The sequence below is a fragment of the Equus caballus genome, chromosome X (assembly GCF_041296265.1).
Source record: "Equus caballus isolate H_3958 breed thoroughbred chromosome X, TB-T2T, whole genome shotgun sequence".
In the NCBI taxonomy this organism is placed as follows: Eukaryota; Metazoa; Chordata; class Mammalia; order Perissodactyla; family Equidae; genus Equus; species Equus caballus.
In genome coordinates this window covers 45,483,015-45,501,943 of record NC_091715.1, presented here as the reverse complement: position 1 = coordinate 45,501,943, position 18,929 = coordinate 45,483,015, and the positions used below count along the sequence as shown (strand labels likewise).

Sequence of the window (18,929 nt, the reverse complement as noted above, 5' to 3'; positions counted from 1 at the left end):
AGCATATATGAGGTGGAAATCAGAGAGAGCTTGGGCCATCTAATGAACAGAAAGAGGTTCAGATTGGCTGGAACATAGAGTGTAGGAGGCTGATTCAAGATACTGCCTGAAACATAATGAGCCTTACTGAACATTTATTGGGTTAATTAATCTTTTGTAATGACCCTGATTGGAAGATCATTTTCTCAATTCTCGGGTCAGTAATGAGAGGTTATCTGTATAGGCACCAGTTTGTCAGACTTTTCAGGATACTATAATATATTTAGACATTGTGTCTCCTTAGTCTTCTAGAATTGGCCATTTCTTCCAGGAGCCCTGGTTCCATATATTAGAGAATGATAGAAAGAAACCAAGACCTGGGCTCTGGGTGTGCTCATTGCAGCTAGAGATGCAACACTCTCCAAGATATAGAATAATAATTGGAAAACTAGTGGATCTTTGGCTTCTATGTTTGCAGGAGAGGAGGAGAGCCTGGACAAAGGGAGTCATTGTAATATGTCTTTCACTGTATGTCTAATCATTAGCATGCTTCACTATTATTGGTATCATTTCCATTTGGGGTATAGGAATATTTTTCTGCATTAAAAAAAAAAAAACTAGCTGTTTTTGTGAATCCTCCCTGTTCTTTCTTCTCTCTCCACCATTGTTTGCAGTTTGGCAACTTTTGGCTGCAGTCCTTTCCTTACTAATTGCAAGCAATTTGAGAACCTTAAGCTTCAGTTTCCTGTCCATCCTGAAATCCAAGAGTAGCTTCAAGCTAAGAATGGATCCACCATGGAGAGTCACCACAACTTTAAATTCTGGTTCATCACTGATTCCACCTAAAGAAATATCCCAGGAAGTTACATCAACCTCCCAACCATCATCCTCCAAAGTACAAAACCTGGATCTCATTAACTTAAACCTCAATCCAGATAGCAACTACCTCACTCCTCTACCAGAGGAACTGTGCCAACAGCAGTACAGAGATGAGATGACGCAACAAGAGAGGCAGTGGGAAATGTCAGTGTTCCCTCAGAGGAAAAAGACATTCATGGAGAACATGAGACAGAAAACCCTCAATCACATGGCACCTTATCGGATTGAAAAGGAGGGAAAAATCTCGTCTTCACACGTTAAAGATCATAATAAATGTAAATGTCGTCACTGCCAGAGCCAAAGGGAGCATGTTTCTGGAAACCCTAAAGGGCAGAATCCATCTTCTTGGAAAATGCTGGTGCAGGACCTTAGCCACTTGAACCTCAGCTCTGATACCAGACAGGCCAGCTGTCTACCAGAAGAGCTGCCATAAGAGTAGGAAAGAGAGAAGAGCCACCAAGAGAGGGAGATGAAAAGCAGAAGAATTCCTCAGAGGCTCCTTAAATAATAATTGAAATAAGACTCTCATCCTCATGTGGTGAGATCAGAATGGATTCAGATGTGTGAATGTTGATTTTTAGTCAATTCCCTTGGTGGAACTTTTTGGGAACCAGTTAGGAATGGTCAGTAGGAGCAGTAAGATCCAGTGTCTTCAAAAAAATCTTATTAGCAAGCAACAATCATTCTTTCAGTGATTTTTAGGGTCACTCTGGGACATGGTGGGAGGGATACTCTGTGGCAAGGAAGATGGGTAAACAATGGTTCTTTACTTCCCATTATTGGTGCAACCCGTCTTTTTCCCTCCTTGGATCTCTTTTTCCCTTATCCTGTTGCCAGTAAGTTATAAAGGATCCATGTAGTGTGAATCTCTTGCTGGTTTCAAAGTGCTTTTGTTCTGCTTTATGGATTGGACACAAGAAAAAGCACTATGTCTGATGAAATGCATGTGTGTTTTGGAATTCTGAAGTTGATAAGATGAGATCCACTTTTAAGCTTTTGAATCAAAAGAAAGTGTTGCAAAGGTATGTGTGAATAGAACCTGCGGGCTTCACATTGAATTGTTTGGATGAAACGTACTTATCATGAGGCAAGTATAGGAAAATATTTTATGCCCCTTTACAACTGAGTATTAGTCTCCCTTTTGAAAAAATTTCAAATGTATTGTCTCAATTGTCAGTTTCTAATACTTGTGTATGTATTTAAAAGCCTATCGTTCAAAGTCAGATATTTTATTCAACATTGCTTGGATCATATTTTGTCAAGGGTCACTACACATGTAATTTTAGAAGAGGTGTAGGAAAGAGGTTTTTGAAGACATTTTCATTACTCTTTGAGGTACCGTATTCAGGATGGCATGTGGAACAGCCACGCCATTGCGTGGACCAACTGCTCCGTGTGGGTAGCAATGGAAGGAGAACATCCTGCTCATAGTGTGAGCATCTGTGCCTTGTGCAGCTATCACTTGCTTAAGTACTCCATGATACATTCTTTGCTCTCTGGTGCCCTTCTATGTTTAGTAAGAACCGCACTCCCACGTCTGCTATATGGGACAAAGAGCATCATTATGTTGTTTATACTTCTCCAAAAATTATGACAGAGGTTAGATATGTGTTTTTGCTGTTCATGATATGAAATTGATTTAATTTCTCAGTTTCATTCCCGTAGACTTTTCTGAGCCACTCCTGGTGGTCTAGTGGTTAAGATTCTGCACTATCACTGCTGCGGCCAGGTTTGTTTCCTGATCATGGAACCATACTACTCCTCTGTTGGTTGTCATACTGTGGCAGCTGCATGTTATTGTGATGCTGAAAGGTATGCTACTGGTATTTCAAACGCCAGCAGGGTCATCCCTGGTGGACAGGTTTCAGCAGAGTTTCCAGACTACAACAGACTAGGAAGAAGGACCTGGCCACTCACTTCCAAAAAAAACGGCCATGAAAACCCCATGAACAGCAGTAGTACCTCATCTGATATAGCACTGGAAGGTGAGAGGATGGTGAAAAAAGACTGGGCAGGGTTCTGCTCTGCTCTACTCGGGGTCGCTAGGAGTCAGAATTGACTCGATGGCACTAAACAACAGAAAGAATTTTCTGACAGTTACCCCACTACAGAGCATAGTATTCTGCTAATGAGAAAGTAAGGTTAGCTCTGGACAATCTGCTTTATTATGCAGTCTTCAGTGGTGTGATACAGTAAAAATCCATGATTTTTTCACACATGGAAATTACTCCAGCACATATAAATTAACATGGACTGGATTCCAGCCATGTGATTTCATCAGAGAGTATGAAATCTTGTATGGTTTATACCACAATTCAAGGGGACAATGTAAAAAAAACAAAAATAGGTTTTATACATTTGGAAGTTTATGGCCTAATTTGATTATGTAAACTGGAGTGTATTTTTGAAAGAAATATAATGGTTTATTGATTGCTTCTTATGATTCTGGCAATATTCTAAATATTTATAGGTATATGTATATTTAGATATACAACTAATCCGGAACTGCTCAAAATCAAAGCAGGTTTTCTTCATGTGGCTATTGGCATACTTGTACTAAAATTTATATGTAAATACAAAGAATAGCAAACCCAATCTTAAAGAACAAAGGTGGTTTTATTACACTATCAGTTATCAAGCATTGCTCTAAGTCTGTAGTAATTCTGATAGTTTTGTATCAGCATAAGAATATACAAATAGAACAGTGCAAGAGAATATAATATACTCCACTGCAATTCAGTGGGGAAAGATTGTTCTTTTCAATGTAGGAAGAAATGAATTTTGCCCACTTACAACATACAAAAAATTAATTTGAAATTATTCATCAAACTAAATGTGAAAAACAAATCAATAACATTTCTAGAATAAAATACAGGACCATATCTTCATGACTTTGGGCATGCAAAGATTTTTTAACAGGATACAAAAAGCACTACCTATAAAATTAAAGTTTGATGAATTGTACTTACTTAAAATTAAGAATTTTAGTCCTCAAAAGGAAACCACAAAGTATTTGTGTACGGGACATATAAAGAATTTCTATTTTAGAAAAATATAGGTAAATCTTATCTTTATGAAGTCACAAAGATCTATAGAATAAATGAATCTTTATAATATCTCAACAATCTCTAGGATGCCCCCTTTTCATTCCTGCTTATTGTTAATTTTTGTTTTCTCCATTTTTTAATTGATTCATCCTGTTGATACTATACCAATTCTATTAATCTCTTTAAGAAATCAACTTTTGCCTTTCTGGTGTTTATGTATTATTCATTTGTTTATTATCTCTTAGATTTCTGCTCTTATATTTATTACTTCTTTTGAGTTCAATTTGCCATTCTTTTTAATCAATTCTTGAGATAGAGGTTTAAACCATTGCTATCCACCCTTTCTTCTCTAATATATGCAGTTAAGACGATAAGTTGTCTTTAAGCATTGCTTCACCTGTATCCCACACAATTTGTGGCTGGTCTTCATTAATATTTGATTAAAAATATTTTTTAATTTTCAGTATGCTATTTTTCTTTAAGTAATAAGTTAAAGCATACTCCTTAACTTTCCAGTCATCAGAGATTTTCCCATTATCTTTTTAATATTGAATTCTACCTTAACTTCCCTGTTGTCAGATAACTGACTTTTATTTCTTTTGAAATGTTAAGACTTACTTGTATGATCAGTTTTGCTAAATGTTACTGGTATACATTAAACAAAATGTATATTCTGTCATCATTGTGTACAGTGCTATGTAAATATTAGGTCCAGTTTGTTAATTGTCTTCTTCATATGTTCTTATATGCTTAAAGAATTTTACCTTTTTCTAATAGCTACTGAGAGAGGTGTGTTCAAGTCTTTTACTATGAATTTGGAGTAATTTTTTAGTAATGTCAATTTTTGCTTTCTGCATTTTCAGGCTGTATAGTTGTACGCATATAAATTGGAACTTTTATATGTTCCCGATGAATTGGCCCATTTACGATTATAATATTTTTATCACTGATAATGATTCTTGCTTTATAGTCCACTTTTCCTGATATTAGTAAAGCTACATCAATTATCTTTTAGTGTTGTATGGTATGTCTTTCTACATTATTTACTATAAATCTCTCTGTTTATATTTAAAATTTGTCACTAACAAGGTGTGTATAGTTTTATTTTTTCAAAATTATGACAAAAGCAAATATTTCTTTATGATAGTAATATGTGAGTACTTGCCATGAACCAAGCAGTGTTTGAAGCATTTTCCCTGGATTTGCTATTTTAGTTCTCACAATCTAAAGTTAATGAGTAATGTTATAATTATCCTCATGTTCGTTTTCATTCCCAGTTTGTCATTCCTAGTCATTTGTGTTTTCATTCCTATCTGACACTCCTAGATGGCATATTTTGTCAATTTACATTTAATATAATTAATAATATATTTGCATTGGTAATCTTACCATCTTACTTTTTTTCATTCATCTATTTATTCATGTATGTATTCTATTCAGTACATAATTATAATTTAGACTCTGATTCATTTGAAACTATTTTTTTAAATGTGAAATTAAAAAGAGTAAAGCCAAACTCATAGTAACATAGACTACAATAGGGATTACCATCTTATTTTTGACCCATAATTCTTATGGCCCTTTTTCTTTTTGTAAAAATTATTTCAATATTTTTTTGTGATTCCACTTTCCTCTATCAACTGGTTGGTTATACGTTGTCTTACTACTTTTAGTGGTTATCCTACAGCTTACAGCATGCATTCTTGACTTGTTACAGTCTTAAAAATTACTAAGATCTAATACAAAGTGCTAATCTTATAACTTTCCTTATAATACTGGAATTATGAGATATTTTAACTTCATTTATCACCTTGAGCTTTTTCCTTATGTTTACGTGGTTAACTTTACATATATTTGAAATTCCATAAAATACTACTCTTTTTGTTCTCACAGTGACTATTCAGTCAATATTCTTTCATATTTACTCACATGATGACTATTTTCTTGGCTCTTTCTTATTTCCTGAAATACTGTTTCCCCTGGAATCATTTTCTTTCTGCCTGAGGAATTATCTATATTATTCCTCTTAGTGCAGGTTGGCTGAGGATGAATCTCATCAGTTTTTTTGTGTGTGTTTCTCTGAAAACACCTTTAATTCATCTTCAGTTTTGAATAATATTTTCACTGGTTATAGGATCCTAATTGGCACTTGTTTTCTTTCAGACTGTGGAAGATATTTCATTTTCCTCTGGATTTCATCATTCTGTCAAATAGATCTCCTTTGAAAGTAATGTATATTTTTTTCTCTGCTTGCTTTTAAGATTTTCTCTTTGGTTATCATCACTATTTAAATTTGATGCTTTGGTTTGACTTTCCCTATAATTATTTTTAGAGGGTTCACAGAGCTTCTGATATGTATGGATGCCTTTCATCACTTGTAGAAAATTCTGGGCTACTACTATACTAATGCTTCTGCCCTATTCTCTTCTCTCCTTGTAGGAGTTCACTTACAACTATGTTAGACCTCTATCTTTACCATTATTTCTCCCTAGCTTCACTTTGATATAGTCAGTGCCCTAATCATGTTTTCTGCCTTAGTACTGACCTGGTGTGTATATCATCTTCTGCTAACTTCATCTAGTGGGTTCTTAATTTTAAAGATTGAGGGTTTTCCCATTCTAAAATGTCCATTTGAGTTATTTAAAGATACTTTAATTTTCTGGTAAAATTCTTCATCTTTCAGGATGAGAATCATATGCAGTGGTTGCTAGGAAGTACCTTTGTTAAAAATATTTGCAACATTTTTCTTTTATCTAAGTTCAGTCATTTAATATACAGACAGGTGAATTTCTATTTATGCCTAGCAGGACAGTAAGATTTCCACATGTTAATGAGTAGCAGTTTTGATAACACACAATAGCTATTACAAAATAATACGAAAAATCAAAGTGGTATTGAATCTAGCATGGAAAAACCTGGCACTTGATAAAATTCCATATTATACAGTTTTTTTGCATGACTCAAAGTAGCAGGGGTTTATAGCTGCTGGTTACATATTGATGTTTAGATGTGTGTAAGATTCAGTGATATGTGTAAGCTATCACTCTTGAAAGCAGTGATCCAACTTTCACTACCCAGCATATGAGGAAAATAAGAACTAAAGATGAACTTTCAGTTTGGGGATGTGCCAAAATGCATGAAAAAGTGGAAATCTCCTGTATAAAATAAAGATATGACTTCTGGTCTGAAAAAAATGGCATAGACTCATTTCTCCCTACTCTTCCCCACTAAGCAAAACTATAAATCTTGGAAATAATGCAAGAGGCATCCAAAAGAGAACTCTGAATAGTAATAAGAGGAAAGCAAAGAGGTTTGCAATTCCAGAATTGGAGAAACACAGTGGCTGAATAACTTACTGTCTTAGTCAGGTTCTCCAGAGAAACAGAACCAAGAGAATAAATATATAGAGATAAATAGATATATATAGATATAGATGTTTAGACATACAGATATAAAGACATACATGAGAGAGAGAGAGAGGGAGGTTGATTTTAAGGAATTGGCTCATACAATTGTACAAGGTGACAAGTCCAAAATCTGCAAAGTAGGCTGGCAGGCTGGAGACCCAGGGAAGAGTTAATATTGCAGTTTGAGTCTGGAGGCAGAATTCCCTCTTACTTGGGGGACTTCAGTCTGTTTCCTCTTAAGGCCTTTAACTGATTGAATGAGTCCCATCCACATTATGGAGGATAATAGACTTTACTCAAAGTCCACTGATTCAAATGTTAACCTCAACTAAAAATTAGCTTCCCGGCAACATCCAGACTGGTGTTTAACCAAATATCTGGTTACTGTGACCTAGCCATGTTGACACACAAAAGTAACCATCACAAGTCGACCCCTTGTCAACTTGGCACCCAAATACATTTACCTCTGAATAAAGACAATAACAAAATAACAAGATATGCTTCCACCTAACACAATACAACTATCCTGTGTAAAATCAAAAATGCACTAACCCTTTTCCCAGAAAAGAATGCACTTTGGTGATGTTCACTCTTCTCCTTGATATTCTGTAACTTAAATACTATCCTGTAAAGTCAATACATCTTATATTATACAATAAGAGAATAAGAGGGGGAAGAAAAAAAGATACTACACACACATTTTATAACATAATAAAGAAGAAATATTTATGACAATTACTATCTTTGTTTCTGTAACTGATAATGGGGTCAGAATTAGTACTTATAACTACCCTATTCCACTATCACTTTGTCTTCAGCTAGTCATGGTTCTTACCTGGTGGGGTGATCCAAAACTTCATTCACCAAGGGTTTGAGGCATTATTAGTCCTGCCTGAATTGGGCTGTTGTAGTTTTCCATTGACCTTAATCACAGGGCATGGTAATACTAAGAGACACCTAAGGGATCTCCTGTATGCCACAAATACAATTCCTCACCTCCATTGTGGAGTAGCAATACAGTATCCTCTTGGCAGCAGTCACCCCAGCCAGCACAGTAACTCCCTTCTTTGCCTGTTGATTCAGAGGCATAAGAAGAATGAAGTGGTGGGGCAAGAGTTTTAACTTCCAGTTCAATGGAATCATTATTCTGTTACCTGGTGGACACATTCCTCTCTTTGAAACTAAGACCTCTAGAACAGAAAAGCATAAAGCTGCAGGAACAGGAAACAAAAATTTTGCTAGTGGGTCACTAGAGGTAATAGTGAGTAGTGCCACTCCTATTTTCACCCCTTGATTCTTGGACCCATGAATCCCAGCTATGGAAAAAACAGTACCATATATTGAATGCTGATTCAGAGCATATACAATCTCCTGGAGAACCTTTCCCCACTCCTAAAGGGTATTGCCACCTAGCTGGCACTGTAACTGAGTCTTCAAAAGGCTATTCTACCATTCTATCAAGCCACCAGTCTCAGAATGGTGAGGAACATGCTAAGACCAGTGAATTCCATGAACATGGGCCCATTGCTTCATTTGTTGTGAAGTGAGTTCCATCATCAGAACCAATGCTGTGTGGAATACGACAAGAGTGGAGAAGGCTTTCTGTAAATCTACCAATGACAGTCTTGGCAGAAGTACTGCATGCAGGGAAGGCAAATCTGTATCCATTGTAAGTGTTTATTCCAGTAAGAACAAAATGCTGCCCCTCCCATGATGAAAGAGGTACAACATAATCAACCTGTCACCAGGTAGCTGGCTGATCACCCCTGGGAGATGGTGCCATGTCGGAGACTCAGGGATGGTTTCTGCTGCTGGCCGATTGGGCACTCAGCAGGTCGTCCTCGGTGAGTGACAGTCCATGTTACTGAGCCTATGCATAACCTCTATCCCTACCATCATGGCCACTTTGTTCATAAGCCCACTGGACAATTAAAGGGGTGGCTGAGGAAAGAGGTTGACTGTAATTCATAGAACAGAACATCCTAACCTAAGGAGATTATTAAAATCCTCTTCTGCTGAGGTCACTGTTTGGTGAATATTCACATAGGACACAAATATCTTCACATTTTTCACCTATTCAGAGAGGTCTATCCATATACCTCTTCCCAAGACTTCCTTGTCACCAATTTTCCGTCATGTTCCTTCCAATTCCCTCACCATTCAGGAAAACTATTGGCCACAACCCATGAATCAGTATATAATCAGATGTCTGGCCATTTATCCTTCCAAGCAAGATGAACAACAAAGTGCACTGCTGGAAGTTCTGCCCACTGGGGGAATTTCCCTTCACCACTGTCCTTCAGGCATGTCTCAAAGAGGGGCTTAGTGCTGCGGATATCCACTTTTGAGTGATGCCTGCATGTCATGCAGAATCATCTGGAAACAAGACCAGATTTTTCTCATTCTCTGTCAATTGCCTGTGCCACTGCTGCTGCACAGATCGATGATGAGAATTCTTCCTGGGGCAAAGCTGAAAGAGAAAAGAGCAAAAGAAAACGATAATTCAACCTGTATCAGTCACTACTCCATGGTTTCACTCTCTAGCACAAGGCACTTGCTTTTGCTTATTTTTTAGATTCCTCATATAGTTGTTTTTTGTATTTTTTCTAGAAATTTTAGTTATAATCAATGGAAGACATAGGCAGTAGTGAGCTAACTCCATGGTGGCCATAAGTAGAATCTCCTCATTGGGTTTTTTAATAGATTTTATTTTTTACAGCAGTTTCAAGTTCACAGAAAAGTTGAGCAGAAAGTAGAGAGTTCTCATATACCCTCTGCCCCCACAAATACACAGTCTCCCCCATTTTTAATATCCTGCACCAGAGTGGTACATTAGTTATAATCAATGAGCCTACATATCATAATCACTAGAAGCTCACAGTTTAAATTATGGTTAAATTAAATTAACCATTAAACACCAGTTTAAATTAAACTTGGTGTTGTACATTCTATGAGTTTTGACAAATGTATGATGACATATATCCACATGGTTTTTGTGTGGACATAAATTTTCAACTACTTTGGGTAAATACCATGGAGTGCAATTATAACATCATACAGAACAGTTTCACTGCCCTAAAATATATTAATCTTGTATCCTTCATCTTTGCTATAATTGCTTACATCCCCTTGCTGGAATGGCAAGTTTTTTATTCTTTTTTATTTTCTACGTAGACAATCATGTCATCTGCAAGCATATATTGTTTTATTTCTTCCTTCTCAATCTGTATTCCTTTTATGTCTTTGTCTTGTTAGTTAGGACTTCCAGTACGATGTTGAAAATAGGTGGTGAGAGAGGACATCCTTGCCTTTTTCCTGATCTTAGAGGGAAAGCTCACCATTAAGTATGATGTTACCCGTAGGATTTTTGTAGATGTTCTTTATCAAGTTAAGGAAGTTCCTCTCTATTCTTAGTTTTCTGAGTTTTAATCATGAATCAGTGTTGGACTTTGTCAAATTCTTTGCATCTATTGATATGATCATGTGACTTTTCTTCTTTAGCCTGTTTCCTCACTGAATTTTACGGAGGATAAAATTGAATTGGAAGTTGTATCAAATTGGTGGTCTGAATGCAATAGATTCTGTTTGAAGTTGTAAGTCACTCAGATGATGACTGGATCATTTTAAAATAGTAAGTGTTCTAAAAAATAATGAAGGTTCTACTGAAGACCAGAAAATATGAGGATTGACTGAAATGTGGAAAAAAGATATATTCCGAGTGAATGACTAAACCAAATATAAAATCAGGCATAAGACAGAAGTGTTTTCAGAGGCAGGCAGGTGGTACACTCTCCCCGCAGTGGGAATCAGAGGTTCTTTCCCACAATGGTGAGCACAGACATATTGTTACTCCTGCCCTTAGTTAAGATATTTCAGATGCCAGTCCTTGTGCCTGGGTGCTCCCTTGCAGGATGATATGAATAGTGTTCTCACACCTGCTCCCTAGGAAATAGAGCATTATTAAGTTCTGTGCAAATTATGTTAGGGTTTAGATGTGTATCTTTACTTTTCATGATGCAAAGTGGCTTATATTGACTAACTGGTTCCCTGTAGAGTCCTCTGACGGGCATTCAACCAGATCATTATATTCTGATGGGACAATTAGTATTGTGCAGAGTCAATATCTTCCATGACTTCAAGTTTGGTTTCTGAAGAATTGCCATTTTCCTTTTGTGATACCATGTTACTATAGTTTTCAAGGTTTTTGAGGAGTTGTTCCTCGGTCAGTGCCTTTAGTAAACATCTTTCCTTATTTGGATACGGCTTTGTTTACTTTGATTCAGAGCTGCTTCTGGTTGTATTTGAGAGCCTGTACTTTCCACCCTTTACTGCCTCTGCCAGAGGTGCCACCAGTTTCCCTGTTGTGCTGCTTGTGCCTCCCAGGTTGCTGGTGCCTTGGTGCTTACAATGTTGCTGTCATCACAAGTGCTGCCACCAGGGTCACCAGGCTGGCGAGCACCTCTGCTGCTTCTGGGGTTGCCTGTGTTGTAGGTTCTCCCACTGTGGCAGGGGGAGGGGGGACTGGTGTGGGAGCTAGGGTCATGGGCACCTTCGCCGTGTCTGGGTTTGTTGGATCTACAGGCCCCAATGCTATGTGTGGGGAGGCTGACGCTGTGGGGTGCCACTGCAGCTAGGGGGATCAGGGTCATGAGCTCCACTGTTGCAGTTACCTGGTTCTCTGCAAGCTCTTCACAAGCTCGGCTCAGGCGCTGCTGCCTCCAGTGCTGCCTGTGTTGCTGCTCCCGGGTTTTCTGGGGGTGCTGGCACCACCACTGCCAGAGGCACTGGGTTCACAGGTGTCACTGCCCTTGCTAAGTGGGCTGGAATCATGGGCGACACTTCCAATACCACAGAGGGAGGGGTCCCTGGGTCACAAGTGCCAATGGGGCTCCTAAAGCCTCTGAATTAGGGTGCCAGCGCAGTACCTGGAACTTCACATGACAGGCACCGCTGCCACTGCTGGGGGCCCAGGGTCTTGTACGCATCCCCCACTACTGGAATGGCCAGTGTTGGAGGTGTTGCTGTCAGGGGAGGGAGAGGGGGCTGGGTCACAGGTATTGTCATGGTTCCTAGAACCTCAAGTCACTGGCCCCACAGATGTTCCTGGCGCTTCTGGAAGCATGGGCTACCTGGGTTTCTGGGGCTTCCATTCTCGGTGTTACCTCAGTTCCTGGGGCCTCTGGTCTCAGGCATGGCCACAATTCCTGGAGCCTCCAGTCTTGGTTGTGGACACTGCTCCCCTAGTTCCACTACCTCCAGGAGGTCTAGTCCACTCACCTTCAGATGTATAGATGCATGGATATCTCAGGTGTTCTTGTGTGCAGAAGATCCTTTGTCAGTTTATGGATGCCCTACTGGTTGTAACTTAGAGGGGAGAGACAACAGGACCAACTCACTCTGCCATGATGCTGACGTCACCCTCCAAGCCTGTAATCTTTTGAGACTCCTTCACTCATAATGCATTTGAGTTTCATCCAAGTTGCAGAATGTATCAGTAGTTCATTCTTTTTATTGCTGAAAAATAATCTGTTGTATGGATGTACCAGATTTTGTTTATCCATTTACCCATTGAAGGACATTTGAGTTATTTCCAGTTTTTGGTAATTATGAATACAGCTGACATAAGCATTTGTGCATAGGTTTTTGTGTGAATATAAATTTTCATTCATCCAGGGTAAATATCCTAGATGTCCAATTTTTCCAACATCATTTGTTTAAAAGACTCTTTTTATTGAATTGTTCACAAAAGTACAGGTCAAATAAGAGAGTTGAATAGGGATATGGTGAAAATCACCAATACTGCATCTTTCAAGTCAAAAATGGTGGCATTTATTTCTACAATCCTTCCAGGGATGCAGTATTGCTTTCAATTTACTACATTCCTAGATAGAGGCAGGTCTAGTGGCTTCCACTTGGTCTTCCCACCATAATAGCCCTCATTCCACAGGCAAGGGAAACAATGTGAGTACATGTACTCCAATTATGTATTTATCAGCTGAGTATATGTATACTAATGATACATTCCAGACTTGAGAAATAAACACAAGATGGGTTCAGAGACCCACTGGCCCACCATGAGAAGGACTTGAGCTAAAATTCTATTGATCATGTGACCTACATGAGCCTCTATTCTGACTGATGAGCCACAGTGATGTTTTGGATCTCCTGGAATCAATGTCAGTTCAGAGCTAGTGTCAGTAGTCCTCAAAAGATCTGATTGTTTCCTTTTCCCCAGTGTATAGTTACCCCGGTAAAAGGTTTCTTTGGGGAATACTGGGAGAAAGATTTACAGTATAAATTTTCAGTAGTGTATGAGTGTTCTTCCTCAAGGGGACTGGGCATCCTTTTCACTCAAGGGGTTTTGTGAGAGGGGGTCAAGATGGCTGCATAGATCTCATCAAGATGATGGCATAAGCAGACTCTGAATTCGTCTCCTCCCATAAACACAACCAGGTTACAACTATTTTTGGAAAAATTACCCCGGATTGAAAACTGAAAACTGGATAAAAAGAACCTCCATAACAAGGGACAGTCCTGACGAAGGCAGAAGAGGCAGAAATTCCTGCTGGAGAGGAAAAAAGCCACCTTTGGGAGCAGCAGAGCTTCTCAGCTGGCCAGGCGGGAGACACCCTAAGGTACGCAGCCCTCCCTGGAGGAGTGAGGTCCAGAGCAAGGGCCAATACTGCTATAAGCATCATTCACACGCAGCCCAACTGAGACGATGGTTTTACTGTCTGGCTTTGCTGGCTATTAACTGCAGCGAGGATACTCCCAGAAAGCCTATCAGCTGAAAGCCGAAAAGACCCAGGTCTTAAAGGGCCCACGTGCAAACTCACTCATTGCAGCAACCTAAAATGACCAGAGAGGAGTCTGACAGTCCTTTGGTGAAACGAGACTCACCTTGTGGGCTCTGAGGCCATCTTGGTGAGAGGAGTGACCTCTCCGGAGACTGAGACATTGGTGGGGGCCATTGTTCTGAACAGGTCCAGGCATGCTGACACAGACCCCAGTAGGCGCCATTGAGGTTCATCCCTGGCCTGTGAGCCCAGGGCTCTGCCATGCCCATTAGAGCACAGATGTAAACCAGCTCAGCCAGGGCAGGCAACCCGCCACAGGAACTGGCCCCACCTAACAGCAAACCCTCAGGTTACTTTTCAGCCTGCATAGACTGGCTGCCTTGATCTTCTACTGGCAGGGAAGGGTGTCTGCCTCTGTGGGGCAGGGCCTGTGTGAGGACCATGTGAACTGTGGGGGGCATTGGTGGAGAGGTGGGGGCCTCTGCAGTGCGGTGTCAGGGTACAATCTATGGGTTTGGGAAGTTTGCATGGACCAGGACTGTGTTGACCGTGTGTGTGGTCATGTGGGGGGTGAGACTTAGCTGCAGAAGACCTGTGCTTCACAAATAGCCATAAAAAGGATCAGCCCCACCTTCCAAAGCCTGAAACAACTGAGTGCTCCAGTGCCTAGGGCCAGCCCCACTCAGCTGCACTCCTAAGAGAACTGACATCAGTCTTGTAGGCCTCAGGCCCATCACAACTTTAAGCCCCCGAGCCTAGCAACCAGCGACACTGGGTACAAACCCAATTAAGAGGAAAACTTCAATAGGAGTGTGCTAATAGACTTTGTAGCCAATGGTACTGAGGGCCCCAAACCAGATTTACAAACAGCTGGCCAGGGAAGGAAAGACTAGACTCCCTGGGTACCCACAGTAAGAGCAACCCTGCCACAGCAGAAAGACACAAGTAGCCCACAAAGAGGTCCCTCCTGGATCTTCTTGACTGGTGATGAGAGGGAAGCACACTGCTGGGCCTCATAAGGCATCTCATACATAAGGCAACTTCTCCAAGATCAGGAGACACAGTTGACTCACCTAATACAAAGAAATAAGCACAGAGAAAGAGGCATAATGAGGAGGCAAAGGAATACTTTCCAAGCAAGGGAACAGGACAAAACCCCAGAAAAAGGACTAAATGAAACAGAAACTAGTGACCTACTCAACAAAGAGTTCAAACAAAATATCATGAGGATGCCCTCAGATATGGAGAGAAGACTGGATGAAAAGGGTGAGCTCATCAGCAAAGAACTAGAAGATATTAAAAAAAAAAAACAATCAGAAATGAAGGATACAATACTGGAAATGAAAAATTCACTAGAAGGACTCAATGGCAGAGTAGAGGATGCAGAAGAATACATCAGCAAACTAGACAAAGACTAGAGGAAATCACCCTAGCTGCACAGAAAAAAAAAAGGACTACAATGAGAACAGTCTAAGGGAACTCTGGGACAATATCAAGCGAGGTAACATTCAGATTATAGGTATCCCAGAAGGAGAAGAGAAAGACAAAGGGGCAGAAAATTTATTTGAAGAAATAATAGATGAAAATTTTTCTAACCTGAGGAAGGAAACAGACATCCAATTCAGGAAGCACAGAGAGCTCCAAACAAGAGAAGCACAAAGAGGCCCACACCAAGACATACTATAATGTCCAAAATTAAAGATAAAGAGAGAATCCTAAAAGCGGCAAGAGAAGGCCACAAGTGACATACAAAGGGAATCCCATGAGGCTATCAGCAGACTTCCCAGCTGGGACCCTACAGGCGAGAAGAGAATGGCATGATGTATTTAAAGTGCTAAAAGGAAAAAGGCTACAGCCAAGAATACTCTATCCATCAAGGTTGTCATTCAGAATGGAAGGAGAGATAAAGAGCTTCCCAGACAAGCAAAAATTAAAGGAGTTTATCACCAAGAAACCAGTTCTACAAGAAATGCTGAAGGAACTTATTTAACTGGGAAAGCAATGACCACAAATAGAGATAAAAAAGTATTATCAATGAAACAAAACAACAACAACAACAAAAAACAGACAATAAAATCACTTGTAAAGGTAAAAATATAGTAAAGGTAGCAGATCAACTACCTGTTAAGATAATATGAAAGTTAAAAGACAAATGTACTAAAATCACCTATTTCAATGATAAGAGGGTAATAGATAGACACACACTAACCAAGAGACGATATATGGTTTGAAAAGCATAAAATGTGGGAGGAGGGGAGTGAAAAAGTAGAGCCTTTAGAAAGAAGTTATGCTAAAGAGTCTATCAACTCGATATAGGCTGTTATGTGCATAGAATATTAAAAAGGATCCCCATGGTAATCACAAATCAGAAACCTATAATAAGGAAGAAAAAAAGTAAGACAAGAGAAATCAAACATATTACTAAAGAAAGCCATCAAACCACAAGGGAAGAGAGCAAGAGAAAAAGAAAGGAACCGAGAAGAATAACTAGAACACCCAGAAAAAAAAGTAACAAAATGGCAATAAATACATATTTATCAACAGCTACCTTAAACGTCAATGGAATAAATGCTCCAATCAAATGCCATAGGGTGGACAATTGGATAAAAAAAACAAGACCTATATATATGCTGCATACAAGAGACACACTTCAGACCTACAGACACTCACAAACTGAAAGTGAAAGGATGGAAAAAGATACTCCATGCACATGACAAAGAAAAGAAAGCAGGGGTAGCAATACTTATATCAGACAAAATAGGCTTTAAGGAAAACTGTAACAAGAGACAAAGACGAGCATTACATCATGATAAAGGGAAGAATCCAACAAGAAACTGTAACACTTGTAAATATCTGTGCACCCAACATAGGAGCACCTAAATATATAAAGCAATTATTAACAGATATAAAAGGAGAAATAGTAACACAATAATAGTGGGGGATTTTAACACTCCACTTACACCAATAGATAGATTGTCCAAACAGAAGATCATTAAGGAAACACTGGCCTTAAAGGACTCATTTGACCAGATGGACTTAGTGGATATATATAGAAGTTCTGTCCAAAAACCATAGAATACCCATTCTTTTCAAAGGCAGATGGAACATTCTCCAGGATTGATCACATATTAGGCCACAAAACAAGTCTCAATAAATTTAATAAGATAGAAATAATACCATACATCTTTTCTGACCACAAAGGTATGAAACTAGAAATCAACTAGAAACCAGGAAGAAAACCAGAAAAGCCACAAAAATGTGGAGGTTGAACAAAATGCTACTGAACAACGATTGAGTCAATGAAGAAATCAAAGAAGAAATCAAAAAATTCCTGGGGAAAAAAGGAAAATGAAAATATGACAAGCCAAAATCTGTGGGATACAGCAAAAGCGGTTTTACAAGGGAAGTTTATAGCAATACATGCCTATCTCAACAAAGAAAAAAACTCCCAAATAGACAATCTAAAAGTGCATCTAAAGGTACTTGAAAAACAACAACAAATAAAGCCCAAAATCAGCAGAAGAAAGGAAATAATAAAAATCAGAGCAGACATAAATGAAACAGAGACAAAAAATAGAAAAATTAATGAAACCAAGAGCTGGTTCTTTGAAAAGATAAACAAAATTGACAAACCCTTAGCTAGGCTTACCAAGAAAAAATGAGAGAAAGCTCAAATAAATAAAATCAGAAATGAAAGAGGAGAGATACAAAGGACACCTAAGAAATACAAAACATAAGAGAATACTATGAAAAGCTGTACGACAACAAATTGGATAATCTAGAAGAAATGGATAAATTCTTAGAAACATACAACCTTCCAAAACTGTACCAAGAAGAAGTAGAAAATTTAAATAGACTGATCACCAGTAAGCAGATCGAAACAGCAATCAAAAACCTCCACAAAAATAAAAGTTCAGGACCAGACAGCCTCCCTTGTGAATTCTACCAATCAGTCAAAGATTACTTCATGCCTATCCTTCTCAAACTCTTCTAAAAAATTCAAGAGGAGGGGAGGCTTGCTAAATCATTCTAGGAAGCCAACATTATCCTGATACCAAAACCAGACAAGGACAACACAAAAAAACAAAATTACAGGCCAATATCACTGATGAACATTGATGCAAAAATCCTCAACAAAATACTAGCAAATCAAATACAACAATACATTAAAAAGATCATACATCATGATCAAGTGGGTTTCATTCCAGGAATGCAGGGATGGTTTAACATCCGCAAAACTATCAAAGTGATACGCCACATTAACAGAATGAAGAATAAAAATCACATGATCATCTCAATAGATGCAGAGAAAGCATTTGACAAGATACAGCATCCATTTATGATAAAAACCCTAAATAAAATGGGTACTGAAGGAAATACTTCAACATAATAAAGGCCATATATGACAAACCCTTGGTAAATATCATTCTCAATGGAGAAAAACTGAAAGCTATCCCTCATAGAACAGGAAGCAGACAAGGATGCCCACTGTCACCACTCTTATTTAACATAGGATTGGAAGTCCTAGCCAGAGCAATCAGGAAAGAAAAAGAAATAAAAGGGATCCACATTGGAAAAGAAGAAGTGGAACTGTCACTCTTTGCAGATGACATGATTTTATATCTAGAAAACCCTAAAGAATCAACTAAAAAACTTTTAGAAACAATAAAGGAATACAGTCAAGTTGCGGGATACAAAATCAACGTACAAAAATTGGTTGCATTTCTATACACTAACAACGAAGTAGCAGAAAGAGAAATTAAGAATATAATCCCATTCACAATTCCAACAAAAAGAATAAAATACCTAGGAATAAACTT

At 38.7% G+C, this 18,929-nt stretch overlaps 2 protein-coding genes across 5 annotated transcripts in view; one reads left to right on the top strand and one right to left on the bottom strand.

The window, feature by feature from the left end:
- The window catches only part of LOC111767398 (ferritin heavy chain), a 41,950-nt gene that overhangs the window by 6,157 nt on the left and 16,864 nt on the right, over window positions 1-18,929 (bottom strand). For 2 of the 4 annotated variants that reach the window (XM_070257085.1, XM_070257087.1), the window contains one exon: window positions 8,148-9,782. The gene's annotated coding sequence lies outside the window, so the exon portion shown is untranslated. The remainder of the gene's footprint in view (window positions 1-8,147; window positions 9,783-18,929) is intronic. The other 2 variants (XM_070257086.1, XM_070257088.1) reach the window with 1 other exon arrangement.
- On the top strand, window positions 764-1,291 carry LOC102150936 (protein FAM156A/FAM156B-like). Its single transcript, XM_005614201.1, has one exon. It carries the CDS (start codon window positions 764-766, stop codon window positions 1,289-1,291), a length of 528 nt encoding a protein of 175 aa, XP_005614258.1.